This window comes from Urocitellus parryii, chromosome 7 (assembly GCF_045843805.1).
Source record: "Urocitellus parryii isolate mUroPar1 chromosome 7, mUroPar1.hap1, whole genome shotgun sequence".
Classification (NCBI taxonomy): Eukaryota; Metazoa; Chordata; class Mammalia; order Rodentia; family Sciuridae; genus Urocitellus; species Urocitellus parryii.
Window position 1 is genome coordinate 33,409,755 of NC_135537.1, and position 17,578 is coordinate 33,427,332.

Genomic DNA, 17,578 nt, shown 5'->3' on the forward strand with positions numbered 1-17,578 from the left:
ACAGGATTAAAAGAATAAATATTCAGGTCACTGGGGTTCAAAAGGAACTTGAGACTGCCAAAGGTCAGTCTTTGAATAAGGAAGTCTATTCAAAGAGATAATAACAGAATACTTCCCCAACCTAGAAAAAGATACAAATGTTCAGAGCAGAAAAGGTCAAAGGTTGCCAGTCAGATTAAATTCAATCAGGTCTACCCCAAGATATATTATAATCAAGCTCTCAAAAGTTAAAGAAAAGTTTCTTAAGGCAAGGGGGAAAAAAAGGAACAAGACATAAGAGTGTTCCAGTTCACCTGGTACCAGACTTCTTGGTAAAAACTTTATAGGACAGGAGAGAAGGCAGAAGATTTTTACAGTACTGAATAGAGAAATTACCAACCAAGAAGATTTAAAAAAAAAAATCTGAGATCATATATCTCCACCAGACCTGTCCTAGAGGAAATATGACAGGAGTTCTTTAAACTGAAAGAAACAGAAATTAATGAGTAAGAAGAAAACATCAGAAGGTATAAAACTCACTGGTAAGAGTTACTATACAGACAAAATCAGAATATTCTACTATTGTCCACATAGTGCATAGATTATTCATGTCTTTAGTTGACTATAAAACAAAACAATTAAAATAATAACTACATTAATAATATGCTAAGAGAGACAATATAGAAAAATGTAAAATGGAACATCAAAAATTCAAAATGTAGGCAGAAAGTAATCAAAGTATAGAATTTTCTAGTAAAACATTTTCATTTTCTTTTGTTTCTTATCTTCATGATCATGATATATTGATATATTTCAAAACAACTTGTAATATTCAAAAGATGTTTTTGTAAGCCTAAAATGAAACAAAACAAAAAACTATAAAAGACAAACCAAAATAATAATAAGAAGAAGAAGCAAGGAATCAAAACACTCTACTAAACTAAATCAATTAACCACAAAGGAAGATTATAAGAAAGGAAAGAGTGCACACTGTACATGTATGGAAATATCACACTGACCCCCATTAAAGGTTAGTATAAAAAAGAGTGCTATTGTACATCATGACTATAGTTAATAATAATGTATATTTGAAAACTGCTAAAAGTCTTCTCATAACCAAAAAAAATAGGTATAGGAGGTAATAATACACGTCAAATAACTTGATTTACCTTATTCCACAAAGTGTATATGTCAAAACATCATATTACCCACCATAAATAAAACACACCATTTTCATTTGTCAATTTAAATAAACCGGGAAGAAGGAAGAGGAGAAGGAGGAGGAGGGTGGGAGGAGGAGGGGGAGGAGGAGGGGGAGGAGGAGGGGGAGGAGGAGGCGGTGGTGGCGGCTCCAGGAGGAGGAGGAGGGAAGAGAGGAGGGAAAAGGAACAATAATAAAACTAGGAATCAAGTTACCAAATGACTTTAATAAGACCTGACCTCTCAACAATTATCAAAAACGTAAATGGATTAACTTATTCAAAAGTCAGAGACTAAATGGACTTAAAACACAAGATCCAACTATATGCTGCTTATAAGAAACTTACTTTGTATTATTTATAATGTTCAGAAGTGGCAGACACATTTCTGTGTGAACTAAGTAAAAAGTCATGCATTTGTGGGAACACTAGTCTAAATTATACTTATGGAATGATTCTAAACTTCAAATAGAAATACTTGGAATACAAAACAGCTTTTAAAAAGAATATTTAAAACAGCTTTTTTAAAAAGTTAAAGACTACCTGGTTTGAAGATAATATAACTCTATAGTAATCAAAACAATGTGGTTTTAGAATACAGATTGATCAGCGAAATGGAATGGAAAATCTACATACAGACCCACTCAAATGTTAACGATTTTGACAAAGAAAAAAAGCAATTCCGTAGAGAAAAGATTTTATCTTTTCAACAAATGGTATTGAAACAACTGAATATCCATGTTAAAAAAAAAAGACATTTAAGTCTTCCTGTTTGACCACACACAAGGTTAACCAAAATTGAATAATAGATCTAAATGTAAAAATCTAAAATTATAAAGCTTCTAGGAAAAATATAAGAAAATATTGTTTTCTCTTTATTTAAACTAAAGTTATAAAGCTTCTTGAAGGACTTAGAATAGAACACCTTCCACATTTTAGGGTAGGTAAGGATTCCTTAGACAAGACACACAAACCACTAATGATAATAATAACAAATTAGACATCATCCAAATAAAACTTTTTTTCATTGAAAATTTGTTAAACTGTTTAAGTTATACTTCAAGAAATTTCAAGAGGAAATATTTACAATACATATAGCTTGAAAGGGAATATCAACCACTCTTGTAATTCAGGAATTTAAGTGCAAAAAAATAAATGGTATAGACTCTTCACAAAGAAAATATGTGAATGGTTAAAAAATACAAGAAGAAATGTCCTATGCCATTATTCAAGAAATACGAATCAAGACTTCAGCATGATACTTCAAAGCATCTTGAAAGACTAGAATTTTAAAAAAGTATTTATTTCACTTCTTTATCTGGGAAATCTATCTGATAGCACTCCCACATCAAACATAAGATTGTCTAAACCTATCATAGCTCAAGTCCTGAATATCATAATTAGTATTTATGTAAAATATTAACATTTATAATATGTTCCATTTTTTTATTTCTGTTTGGAATGAGGATTAAGAATAATATATTCGGGCTAGCACTGTAGCTCAGTGGTAGAGGTCTTGTCTTGCACATGTGAGTCACTGGTTTCGATTCTCAGCACCACGTAAAATAAATAAATAAAATAAAGGTATTGTTTCCATTTTACAACTTAAAAAAATATTTTAAAAAAGAAAAATAAATTCACCTAAAGATTAAACAAAATGTTTACCTGTCTGAAGCTATGTCACTGGCAATTTGGTGCTTCATTCCTGACCCATTTTTAATAGAATCCTGTCTTGTGAGCCCATGAGATCGACTTTTCTCCACTGCAGGTACAGATAAGTCACCTGGGGGTCCTTGAAATTGGGCCTGCTCACGCAGTTTTGCTTTCTTCTCCTGAGGCGCCTCCTCATTTCGCAGTCCTCGAAGAACTTTTTGATCAGATTGCTGTGGTATATTAGATCCACTGTTATAAAACCATGCTCCTGATTTAGTGAGGATTTCCTGTTGTTTTCGGCACAAATTACATACCCACATAACCTGTATGTGAAGACACAGGGAAAAATAATTAATGTTCCCAAAAGTAAAAAAACAAAAAGAGAGACAGCAATTTGAGCCAACAAAAAATTTTATGGTTGTCTATCTAAAGTTAAAATGCAATCAGATTAACTGCTACTATAAATTAAATAATTTATCCTTTCTTTCAATTTTGCCAGGATAATTATAATAAAATAGACAATACTTATTGACAGTACAAATACCAAAGTATAAAGCATCAAATTACTAGTTTATTTTTTATGTAATGAGAGGCATGATGTAATATATAGAAAAAGGATTTTGAAGCTAGATAGTTGAGTTTAAATACCAGATCCAAGATTAGAAACTTTGCAACCTTCAGCAAGGTACTAAACCATCATATCTACAGAATTTAGCTTCTTTAACAATAAAATAAAAAGGAAAGGATATGATAAAAAATACTTATCTTCCCATATTTTATTGATAATTAGAAATAATTTATATGAAATGTCTTGTACAATACCTGTTATATAATACACTTCCAGTAAATTAGCTGTCAATATTAATCTATCACCAATTATATTATATGCTCCTTGATGCTTCCAGTAATTTACTGGAAGCTAATTTTACTTCTTTTAAGTAGCTCCTAATGGTTAAAATAAAGCTAAGAACATTGTTCGGCTCAAAAAAAAAAAAACGTACTAATTACTCATTATTTGTAGTAGTACATTTTTTAATATGGTAAAAAAGAACAAAAAATTTACCATCTTAATCATTTTTAAGTGTACACTTCACTAATGTTATATATAATTACACAGTTGCAAAATAAATCTCTGACACTTTCCTTCAAAAACTGAAACTCTACACACATTAAACAACAATGTCCCTTTCCCTAAGTCCCCTGACCCTGGTAATGGCTATTTTATATTTGATTTTTTTTTATTGTTGGTTGTTCAAAACATTACATAGTTCTTGGTATATCATATTTCACATTTTGATTCAAGCGGGTTATGAACTCCCATTTTACCCCGTATACAGCTTGCAGAATCACATCAGTTACACTTCATTACTTTACATATTGATATACTCAAGTCTGTTGTATTCTACTGCCTTTCCTATCCTCTACTATCCCCCCTCCCCTCCCCTCCCCTCCCCTCTTCTCTCTCTACCCCCACTACTGTAATTCATTCCTCCCCCTTGTACTGTTTTTCCCTTTCCCCTCCCTTCCTCTTGTATGTAATTTTGTATAACCCTGAGGGTCTCCTTCCATTTCCATGCAATTTCCCTTCTCTCTCCCTTTCCCTCCCACCTCTCATCCTTGTTTAATGTTGGTCTTCTCCTCGTGCTCTTCTTCCCTAGTCTGTTCTTAGTTACTCTCCTTATATCAAAGAAGACATTTGGCATTTGTTTTTTAGGGCTTGGCTAGCTTCGCTTAGCATAATCTGCTCTAATGCCATCCATTTCCCACCAAATTCTATGATTTTGTCATTTTTTAATGCAGAGTAATACTCCATTGTGTATAAATGCCACATTTTTTTTTTATCCATTCGTCTGTTGAAGGGCATCTAGGTTGGTTCCACAGTCTTGCTATTGTGAATTGTGCTGCTATGAACATCGATGTTTTTGATAGAAAAGTTTTTCAGACTGCAAGAATCTAAGAATATTGTAATTAATATCTGTGTGACCATAAATATGCATGCCTGTAAATCTCAACTCATAGGTTAGAGCCTTTTAGTTTTACTAGTACTCATAATTATCAAAAAACATCTTGACAATTCAAGATTATTTATAAACACACACACACACACCTTTCAATCCTAAATATGCCTGTATAGCATTAAAAATAATACAGTAATTCAAAAAAGGGAAGGATTATGAGTTAAAGACTGATGTTAATGAGGCCAAAGCCAACCCCATAAGATCAAGTTAACTCTGCACAGAAAAAGATTTAACTAGACTCCACTTCTAACCATTACCAGCCTGCTTATGTATATTTATTTATTGGAGAAGAAATAAGGAGAAGAGTAAAAATCGATCAGTATACTCTGTAATATGACTAGAAAATTGTGGAAGATTGTGACTATTCAACAAATTTATTTCCTTTTCCTCTTATAAACATTTCCTTATATTTAGTTATTGGTGGCTATGGTTTTAAGACTATATTCAAGCCAATGGATTATAAGTGAAATAGTATGTGCCGCTTCTATGACCTATAAGAAAAATTCTCACATATCACCTTCATATTTTTCACTCGAGACATTAGTGATTACGGAGCAACAGAAAAAATAAACCTGGAAACTCAATGAAAATTTGGAGGAACCCTCAGCTGATTAGTCACATACAGACTTCATAGAAGTCAGAAATAAACTTCTATTATGTTGAGCTACAAAGATTTTTTTGTTTATCTTTTATAGTTGATAGCACTAGCTTAACTAATCTACAATTATTATAAAGTACATATTCTATTGAATGTGTATCACTAGTACAATCTTTGTATTTGAGAAAAATGCATTGGTAAAAGAAAGATATTTAAAAACTTCAATATGGTTCACTGACTCATAAGAATCAGTTGTGCACATCTCTTCCCAACTTCATACTCCATGAAGTGTATTAGCTTGGTATATGTTGTTCCAGGATCTTCTAGCTTTCAGGGTCTGGGTTGAAAAATCTACAGAGATCCTAATTGGTTTTCCCCTCTATGTGATGTGATTCCTTTCTCTTGTGGCTTTTAAAATTCTATCCTTATTCTGTATAATAGGCATTTTCATTATAATGCCACAATAGGTATATTTAGACTACAGAAATTAGAAAATGCTATAAACTAGAGCTAATTCTAACAGAAAACAGGTTTTTTGCATTTATGAGCACATCACTAAATATGTCTATTATATATTCTACTAAAAGAATAAGACTATACTCCATATTAGTAAATGATCTTGGATGGAGCTATAATTTGCCATAAAAATTAATTCAGACCATAAAATTCCAATTTATTTACAGATGGACAAATAACTATTAAGACAAATTCTTAATTATTTATGAATTCATACAATATTCACTAACTGGCTAATATATGTAAGACACTATGCTAAGAGCTGATGAATATAGCTGAACAGACATTTTTCACTGTGGAGTTTATAGTGGGGAAGTCAAGCAAATAAATAATTGTACAAGTATTATTTATATCAGTTATGGTGAATACTACAAAAGGAATGCATTCACACCACAGATTTCCTTAATGCCGTCTCCTCTGGCCCAGGTTGTGTTTGAAGAAAAACAAGGAGGCAGAGATCTGCAAGAGGCCTGGAAGTCCAGAAAGACTCAACCACAATATTACCCTAAAATGTTCACATCACCATGTTCACGTCCATGGTGTCTTTCTCTCAAGGACATCTGGGTTACTGAACAGCAAGCTACTCCCGAGCACTGCCATGGTGGATTTTCAAAGTTCAGGCACTGGCCCATAACCTAGCAGAGTGTAAGGTTTTCAAATAAATTTCTTAAGCAATTAAGAGATCACTGTGATCTCTACATAAGAGCCTTCAGTACTACAAACACAAATCAGAAATTTGCTTCATCCAGTAACCCTAAATAAACAGCAAGACTTTCCCAGATTCTCCATGAAGAGCAAGCATGGCATCTCTAGCCATAGTCACATTTGCAGGTTGAAAGAGAAAGTCTAATAGGTCTTCTATAAATCTCTCAGCAGGTAGCAGCAGTACAGAAAAAGCTTAAACCTTGAACATTTTTAAGTTTTGGTTGTTATAAACTTTTCTCTCTTGGCTGCAGTTATGGCTTTGAAAAATTACAAAGAAATGCAGATTATTTCTCTACCTTTGATCTGGTTTTTCTCAACAGCACACTAACCGGATTTTTCTATAAAGCCACCTTACTAGATTTTAGAATGCTGACTAGCTCCATTGAACAAATTCCCTATTTCTACCCCTTCCTCTGATAGAATTTTAAAAGCCAAGAAAGGCCTAGAGGTTAACTAATTCATAGTCTAGGTTCCTCATTTGAGGACTGTGCTCCACTATTAAATTGCCCTGACTTAGATTCCCACAGGCAGTGCAGACTCCTCTTAGTCTCCAAATAATCTTCTATTTAGCCATGACCCAAGCTATCCGTAATACAGATTATTCTGCAAAATCACCTGTACCCACACTATGGGGAACAAGAGGAGTTGTTGGAGGGACATGCAGCAGTTTATATGTTTTTCATGCCAAAATAGACCTAAGGATAGTTGTGGAAAGCTAATTCTGGCCTTTTCTGACTTTTCTTTACCATGACACACTGCCAAATCCACTCTGAATGACCTTTGCCTCAGGTGAGTGCTAGGGCATCCTGAAGAATGAATCCCAGCAGGACCAGTACATCATGCCGGACCCTAGCCCCAGGCCCAGAACCTCCCCACCAACCCACACAGGAACCAAGACACAGGTCCTGACCCAGGACTACCGCACTGAACAGCAGACCCACCTCAAGCAAAGCCCCAGGCCTAGGACCACCCCTCCCACTCACACAGTAGCCAAGCACAAGGTTAGTCACAGGACCACACGCCTACCAGCAGACCCAGGACTGAACCCAGGCCTACTTCCACCTACATCTTGGGACTCTGCAGCCATCACCAAAGCCCTCCCCACTCATTATAATGAAAATGCCTATTATACAGAATAAGGATAGAATTTTAAAAGCCACAAGAGAAAGGAATCAGATCACACAGAGGGGAAAACCAATTAGGATCTCTGAAGATTTTTTAACCCAGACCCTGAAAGCTAGAGGATCCTGGAACAACATATACCAAGCTCTGAAAGAAAATAGATGCTAACCAAAAATCTTATATCCAAAAAAGTTTTTTTTCAGCAAGAGAAACAATAAGAGAGGTAAATAGGGAGCCTACATCCTGGGAACAAATTTTTACTCCTCACACTTCAGATAGAGCCCTAATATCCAGAGTATACAAAGAACTCAAAAAATTAGACAATAAGATAGCAAATAACCCAATCAACAAATGGGCCAAGGACCTGAACAGACACTTCTCAGAGGAGGATATACAATCAATCAACAAGTACATGAAAAAATGCTCACCATCTCTAGCAGTCAGAGAAATGCAAATCAAAACCACCCTAAGATACCATCTCACTCCAGTAAGATTGGCAGCCACTATGAAGACAAACAACAACAAGTGCTGGCGAGGATGTGGAGAAAAGGGTACTCTTGTACATTGCTGGTGGGACTGCAAATTGGTGCGGCCAATTTGGAAAGCAGTTTGGAGATTCCTGGGAAAGCTGGGAATGGAACCACCATTTGACCCTGATATTGCCCTTCTCGGACTATTCCCTGAAGACCTTAAAAGAGCATGCTACAGGGATGCTGCCACATCGATGTTCATAGCAGCACAATTCACAATAGTTAGACTGTGGAACCAACCCAGATGCCCTTCAATAGATGAATGGATAAAAAAAATGTGGCATCTATACACAATGGAGTACTATGCAGCAATAAAAAATGACAAAATCATAGAATTTGCAGGGAAATGGATGGCACTAGAGCAGATTTATGCTTAGTGAAGCTAGTCAATCCCTAAAAAACAAATACCAAATGTCTTCTTTGATATAATGAGAGCAACTATGAACAGAGCAGGGAGGAAGAGCAGGAAGAAAAGATTAACATTAAACAGAGACATGAGATGGGAGGGAAAGGGAGAGAAAAGGGAAATTGCATGGAAATGAAGGGAGACCCTCATTGCTATACAATATTACATATAAGAGGTTGAGAGGGGAATGGGAAAATTAACAAGGAGAGAAATGAATTACAATAGATGGGGTAGAGAGAGAAGATGGGAGGGGAGAGGAGGGGGGATAGTAGGGGATAGGAAAAGTAGCAGAATACAACAATTACTAATTGGGCATTATGTAAAATTGTGGATGTGTAACCGACGTGATTCTGCAATCTGCATTTGGGGTAAAATTGGGAGTTCATAACCCACTTCAATCTAATGTATGAAATATGATATGTCATGAGCTTTGTAATGTTGTGAACAACCAATAAAAAAAATAATAAAAAAAAATCTTATTTCCAGAAAAATTAAGCTTTAGATTTGATGGCAAAATAAAAACCTTCCATGATAAATAAAAGTTAAAAGAATTTACAATTCAAAATCCTGCACTTCATAGATCATCCTCAGCAAAATATTCCATGAGGAGATAATTAAAAGGAAAAAACAATGAAAAGAGAAACCAAGTCAAGTTAAATACAAAAAATAAACAAAATGACAGATCATACTAATCATGTTTCCATAATAACCCTGAATGTTGATGGCCAGATTTCACCAATCAAAAGACATAGACTAGTAGATTGCATTTAAAAAAAAAAAAAAAAAAGACCTAACAATATGCTGCCTTCAAGAGACTCATCGCATAGGAAAAGACATCCACAGACTAAAGGTGAAAGGTTGGGGAAAAACATACCATTCACTTGGACTGCAGAAACAAGCAGGGGTTTCCATCCTCATATCAAATAAAGTAGACTTCAAGCCAAAGTTAATCAAAAGAGATAAACAAGGACATTTCATACTGCTTAAGGGAACCATTCAAAACAAGACATAAAAATAATAATTTTATATGCCCCAAACAATGGAGCATCTATGTTCATCAAACAAACTCTTCTCAAGTTCAAGAGTTAAACAGACCATAACACAATAATTCTGGGTGATTGTAACATACCACTTTCACCACTGAATAGATCTTCCAAACAAAAGCTAAACAAAGAAACTATAGAACCAAATAATACAATCAGTAACTTAGACTTAACAAATGTATATAGATTATTTAATCCATCAATGAGTGAATACACTTTCTTCTCAGCAGCACACAGCTCCTTCTCTAAAACAGACCATATATTATGCCACAAAGCAACTTTTAGCAAATACAAAAAAGTAGAGATACTGCCCTGCATTCTATCACATCATAATAGAATGAAATTAAAAATCAATGATAAAATGAAAAATAGAAGCTACTCCAACACCTGGAGACTAAATAATATGCTACTGAATGAACAATGGGGTCCCAAAAGACATCAAAGAGGAGATTTAAAAATTCTTAGAGGTAAATGAGAACACTGACACAATACACCAAAATCTCTGGAAAATTATGAAGGCAGTACTAACAGGAAAGTTCATTGCATGGAGTTCATTCCCTAAAAGAAGAAAAAGTCAACAAATAAATAACCTAACATTACATCTCAAAGCTCTAGAAAAAGAACAACAAATCAACACCAAAAGCAGTAGAAGACAGGAAATAATTAAAGTCAGAGCTGAAATCAACAAAATTGAAACAAAAGAAACAATTGAAAAAAATTGACAAAACAAAAAGTTGGTTCTTTGAAAAAATACATAAAATTGATAAGTCCTTAGCTGTGCTAATGAAGAGAGGGAGAGAGAAAACTCAAATTACTAAAATGGAAATATCACAATAGACATTACAGAAATTAAGAAGATAATCAGAAATATTTTGAAAGTTTGCACTCCAATAAAATATAAAATATCAAAGGTATCAGCAAATTTCTAGAGTCATATGATTTGCCCAAACTGAACTGGAGTATATACACAATTTAAACAGATCAATTTCAAACGATAAAATAGAAGATGCCATCAGAAGCCTACCAACTAAGAAAAGCTCAAGACCTGATGGATACACAGCAAAGTTCTTCAAGACCTTTACAAAAAAACTAATACCAATGCTCTTCAATTTATTTCAGGAAGTAGAAAAAGAGAAAGCACTTCAAAAAAATAAAATACTTGGGAATCAATGAAAGAGGAGAAAGACTTCTACAATAAAAACTACAGAACACTAAAGAAAGAAATTAAAGATCTTATAAGATGGAAAGATCTCCCTTGTTCTTGGATAGGCAGAATTAATATTGTCAGAATGACCATACTATCAGAAGTATTATACAGATTTAATGCAATCCCAATCAAAATCCCCATGACATTCCTCATAGAAGTAGAAAAAGCAGTCATGAAATTCATCTGGAAAAATAAGGGACCCAGAATAGCTAAAGCAATCCTTAGCAAGAAGAGTGAAGCAGGTGGCATCACTATACCAGACCTTAAACTATACTACAGAGCAATAGTAACAAAAACGGCATGGTATTGGCACCAAAATAGTCTTGTAGACCAATTGTACAGAATAGAGGACACAGAGACAAACCCACATAAATATAGTTATCTCATAGTAGACAAGGGTGCCAAAAATATACATTGGAGAAAAGATAGCCTATTCAACAAATGGTGCTGGCAAAACTGTAAATCCATATGTAGCAAAATGAAATTAAACCTCTATATCTCAGCCTGCACAAAAATAAACTTGAAGTGGGTCAAAGATTTAGGCACTAGAACAGAGACCCTGGGCCAAATAGAAGGAAAAATAAGGCCAAATCTGCACCACATCAGCCTAGGATCTGACTTCCTTAACAAGACTCCTAAAGTGCAAGAAGTAAAATCAAGAATCAACAAATGGGATGGATTCAAATTAAAAAACTCTTCTCAGGGCTGGGGATGTGGCTCAAGCGGTAGCGCGCTCGCCTGGCATGCGTGCGGCCCGGGTTCGATCCTCAGCACCACATACAAACAAAGATGTTGTGTTCACCGAGAACTAAAAAATAAATATTAAAAAAAATAAAAATAAAAATAAACTCTTCTCAGCAAAGGAAACAATTAATAATGAGGAGACAGCCTACAGATTGGGAGAAAATCTTTACCACATGCACCTCTGATACAGCATTAATCTCTAGGATATATAAAGAACTCAAAAAACTTAATACCAAAAAAACCCCAAATAACCCAATCAATAAATGGGCTAAGGAATTGAACAGACACTTCACAGAAGAAATGCAACTGATCAACATATATGTGAAAAAGTGTTCAACATCTCTAGCAATTAGAAAAATGCAAATCAAAACTACTTTAAGATTTCATCTTACTCCTGTCAGAATGGCAGCTATTAAGAATACAAACAACAATAAGTGTTGGCAAGGACATGGTGAAAAAGGTACACTCATACATTGCTGGTGGGACTGCAAATTGGTTCAACAACTATGGAAAGCAGTATGGAGATAACTCAGAAAACTGGGACTGGAACCACCATTGAACCCAGTTATCCCACTCCTTGGTTTATATCCACAGGACTTAAAATCAGCATACTATGGTGACACAGCCACAGCAATGTTTATAGCAGCTCAATTCACAATATGGAACCAACCTAGGTGTCCCTCAACAGATGAATAGATAAAGAAAATATGTTATATATACTCAATAAAATATTACTCAGCTTTAAAGAAGAGTGAAATTATGGCATTTGCCAGTAAATGGTTAGAGTTGGAGAATATCATGCTAAGCGAAATAAGCCAATCCCACAAAACCAAAGGCATAATGTTTTCTCTAATATGAGAATGCTGAATTACAATAAGGATGGGGGCACTAGAGAAGAATAGTGTTACCTTAGATTAGGTAGAGGGAAGTGATGGGAGGGGAGAGCAGGGGATGTGGGGATAGGAAAGATAGTAGAATGAAACAGACATTATTATTGTGTATGTATATATATGATCACATGACCAATATGATTCTGCAACATGTGCACTCAAAAAAATGAAAAATTATATCCCACCTATGTATGATATATCAAAGTGCATAAATACATTCTATTGTCATGTATAACTAATTTAAACAAATTTAAAAATTTAAGAAAATATATTAATCTAATTGACCACATTAATAGATAAAAATGGTTAAAAAAAAGACTATCAATAGAAATGGAAGAAATATTCAGTCTTCATAAAATATAAAATTCAATATGTAAAAAAAAATACAAAATCTTGCAAACAAGAAAAAGAAAAGCAATGCCTTAACCTGGCAAAGTCTCTATAAAAACTTCATATCATATTTAATAATTAAGGATGAAAGGTAAAGACATTCCTTTTAAAGTAAGGGATAAGCTAAGGATCCCCAGTATACCACATAATATTCAACATTGGTCTGGGGGTATTAGCTTATTAAGCCCACACATGCACACAAGCACAGACAGAAGAATGAAATAAAACTACTTTATTTGAACACTAGTTGAGTGTAAACAACATTTGATTATAACAGAAAATCTACAGCCAAAATATTAAAAGTAATAAGAGAGCTCAATGAATTTCCTAGAGCAAAGAATAAACCAAATTAAACAGCATTTCCAAACATCACCAATAAAATTATAAAACATTAAATAAAAAATTTAAAGATACCTACTATAAAGAAAAATAATATACAAAAATTCTAAAAAGAAAGGAGAAATAAAAAAGCAAGACTATTCAATTAAATACCATAAAACTATATTGAAAGAGCTAAAAGAACACCTACATCAGTAGACAGATATATTATTGGGGGATGAGAAAACCAAATACTCTCAGGATGTCAGTCTGTCCAAATTACATCTATAAAGTTAAATGCAATTTTAATCAAACTTCATGCCATATGTTTTATGGATTTTATCAAGCTGATTCTAAAATGAATATTAATGAGTCAACAATAAAGAAAAAACAAAATAACTCTGAAGAGAAATAACAGTTTAAGGTGGACTAACTCTACTTATGAAGTGAAATTAAGAAAGTGTGACATTAGTAAAGAGATCCTAAATAAAATATGAATCATTTAGAAGCTATAAAAACAAACTCTCACATACATCAATGTTGAGCTTACAAATTAGTGAAGAAAAGATGCAGTATTAAATTATTATAGCTGAGACAACAGGTTGTAAATAGATTCCCACTTCATATCAAATACAAAAATCAATTTCAAATGGATTAAACATTGAAACATGAAAGACAAAATTCCTTGATCTAGATACAAAAACACACAAACTATTTTTTAAATGATAAATTCTACTATGTTAAGATTTTTAATATTTCTAAATAAAAAAATAAGCAAAGTAAGAAAAGAAAACCCAATCTGGAATAAGTTTTATTGCAATGTACCTAGTTAGCAAAAGATATGAATTTGGAATGTGTGAAGAACTTCCATGGTTTAACAAGAAAAAGACAAACATAACAATAAAATAATAGATCAAGAATTAGATCAAATAATTCCACAGAGAAACCCAACTGGACAATAAACAAATGGAACTTAACCCCATGAGTCAGGTAATGCAAAATTTTAAAAATCAATTACCAATAGGAAGTTATACTCTATGTACATGTAGTATGCCAAAATATACTCTACTGTCATGTATTTCTAAAAAAGAACAAATACAAAATACAATAAAAAATCAATTACTATTTCATGTCATCAGTTTGGCCACATTTAAAAGTCTGAAGATACCATGCATTGGAGAGGAAGGAACCAATACAAACATTCCTCTCAGGATTGTAAGTTATTTCATCCAGTTTGAGGAACCATTCTGAATTAGCTAGTGAATTGAAAATAGCTATCTATACTCTATTGCCCAGAAATCTCACTTCTCCTCTAGAAAAGCTCTCGAGCAGGCACAGAAGACATGAACAGGAATGTTCATTCAGCACTATTTCTATTAGAAAAAATATAGATAATGTAAGTCAATATGATAATGGATAACTATAGCATACTCATGCAAGAGGATTATATGTAGCAGTTAAAATAAACAAATTTAAAGGAATGTAATTTTGAGATAACTGTCAAAACACAAGAGTTGGACAAAGAAAGCAAATTTCAGGAAAGTATACACACTATTATATCATAATATCCACTTTAAAATCTTGTGAAATAATATATTAGGCTTGGCTATATATGTGTATAAACTACCCAAATAAAAGCATGCATAGAATGATAACTATTTGAGATAACTGCTGTATCTCTAATAAGAGAACAATATAAAACAAATATGGCAAAATGTTAAGATTTCTATAATTGAATATTATTCAAACTTTTTGACATTTTTGAAACATTTCAAAATAAAAAAGGATAAAATGTAAAAAAAATAAAAAAGGAATACACAGTCTAGGCAAGGTGGCACAAGCCTATAATCCCAGTGGCTGGGAAGGCTGAGGCAGGAAGATCACAAGTTCAAAGCCAGCCTTAGCAAAATCAATTCAGTAAGATCCTATCTCTAAATAAAATACAAAATAGGGCTGGGGATGTGGCTCAAGTACCCCTGAGTTCATTCCCTGGCACCCCACCCACCAAAAAACAAAAGATATAGCTTACTTTCAGAAGTTTCTTTGTGGAGTGGTAGGAGTAAAGGGATCAGGCAATTATATAAACAGTAACCAATTAGTTGTACTTTTTTTGTAACTGCTGGGCATGAACCCAAGGCATTGTTCATGCTAAACAAGTACTCTACCACTGAGCTGTACCTACAGCCCATCTTGTAGTTTCTTTTTTATTTTTATTTTATTCAAAGCAAATAGTTTGTTTTATAAATTTTCTGTTCTAAATGTAATTTTACAAAAAACTAGAGAAGCATTTTAAAATATATTGATTATTGTCAGAATAGGTAATTACTGCCTTCATAATAATATGAAACTTCAAATTTTTAATTTGGAATTGGATTTTTAGCTTACACTTCTCTAATTTTTTAAGACAACTGTTAAAATGGTTGGGTTATCTTACAAGATTAAGGAAACAATATTGCTGTAGTTGTGATGTTTTCCCACTAGTCTGTGCTACGGCACTTTGTTCAATCTGGCTCAACTCAATTCACTGCATATTGGAACTACACAGTTAACCTACTTTATCCCCTAAAAAACATATTAAATGACCATTAAAAATGTGCGAAATAAAAACTCACTCAGGCAAAATGAGTTAAAACAGTACCATTATTCTATAATTTAAAATGTGATTTTGATTAGAATAATTATTTTCCATTGCATATTGAGTGATTCAAAAATTCAATAGAGGAAATATAAACAAACATATTATAAACTGACAGTTTACTTTTCATAATCTAGAAGAACTTACAAGTTATGATGAATAAACTAAAGAACTATTAAATCATATCAACAACATTAAAGTAAAATTTTGATTTCAAAACAGGGGAAAGCAGGTTTAATTTTTCTTGAAATAGAAGGTATATGCACCTAAAAGACTTCATTATAAACAGAAACCAGAACATGAGGATTTCTGAAGAGGATATCCTATAAAAAGAAGGGGACAAGATATAACTATTTGAAGGTTCACAGATGGTAAAGAAGATGTCAGTTTACCAAATTGCAAATGTATACCTAGAGGCAATGATGGTGAAACACTAATGAAATATAGTGATATAGAAAACACAACAATCCTTTTAAGGAGGATAAATTTTTAAGAAGTTATGTTAATTCAGAGGGGAAAGTTCAGAGCATAAAGCTTCATTTACCTGATTCTCAAATTCTTGCTAGTAATTCTTTAAATACTTTAAGGTTAATGATAAAAACTACTTGGGATCCTCCATGATTTCTTGCAAATAAGTTTCCAGAAGCCATAGACTACTATGAGAACTTTCCTTTGCAAAGTGTACTTTTGGCTCCTGCACTGCTAGAAGATAATAACATAATTAATCACATATAATCGTCTGACCCACTCCAAATGTAAGGCAGGTCCAGCTTAGTCCACCCAAGAAATATCTACTACTGTAAAAAAGACAAGCCATATCACAATACTATGATAGCACAAAATTTAAAGCACATCTTTATATCTGTTTCAGTGCATTTGTATTTTGATTTATCTCAAATTTAACAAGTCCAAAATTGATTTCTAGGGGCTGGGAATGTGGCTTAGTGATAGAGCGCTTATCTGGCATGTGCAGGGCACTGGGTTGGATCCTGAGCGCCACATAAAAATAAATAAAAACAAAACAAAGGTATTGCGTTCATCTACAACTTTAAAATTGTTTTTTTAATTGAATTCTAGACACTCCAAAATTGATCCATCCACAGTCTTACTTATGGTTATTAATGCCAACTCTCCATTCTCCCAGTTTGCCTCAGGCCAAAATCTTGGAATGACCTTCTTCTCTCATATACCATATACATTCCCCAGAAAAACAAACAAACAAACAAACAAAAAACCCTTGATTCCACTTTTTTAAAACATCTACAGAGATAAAATCTCTTCACCTCCACCACAATTACCCTAGTCTAAGTAACCAACATCAATCACATAAATTATTGCAATAACCTGGTAACTAATCTCCCAGCTTCCACTCTTCTCTCCTATTACAACAAAATTGTCTAAGTAAGCCTTTTTAAATGTAATTAAAATAATGCTGTTTTTTAATCAGAACATTTAATGCTCCCTATTTCACTTGGAATAAATGCCAAAGTCTTCATAGTGATGCAAAAGGTTCTCTACAATATCACCCTGTGTCTTGTAGTGTCCTCTACTTCTTTGTTCCACACTCACTTGCTCTGCCCCAGCTACACTGAACTTCACTGCTATTCTTCCAACATGTCAAGTAT

At 33.4% G+C, this 17,578-nt stretch overlaps 1 protein-coding gene across 22 annotated transcripts in view; it reads right to left on the bottom strand.

Annotated features, from left to right (window-relative positions):
• Positions 1–17,578, bottom strand: part of Rims2 (regulating synaptic membrane exocytosis 2) — a 586,271-nt gene that overhangs the window by 413,963 nt on the left and 154,730 nt on the right. For all 22 annotated transcript variants that reach the window (XM_077801030.1, XM_077801026.1, XM_077801047.1 and 19 more), the window contains one exon: positions 2,844–3,154. In XM_077801030.1, coding sequence (XP_077657156.1) covers positions 2,844–3,154 — 311 coding nt within the window. The remainder of the gene's footprint in view (positions 1–2,843; positions 3,155–17,578) is intronic.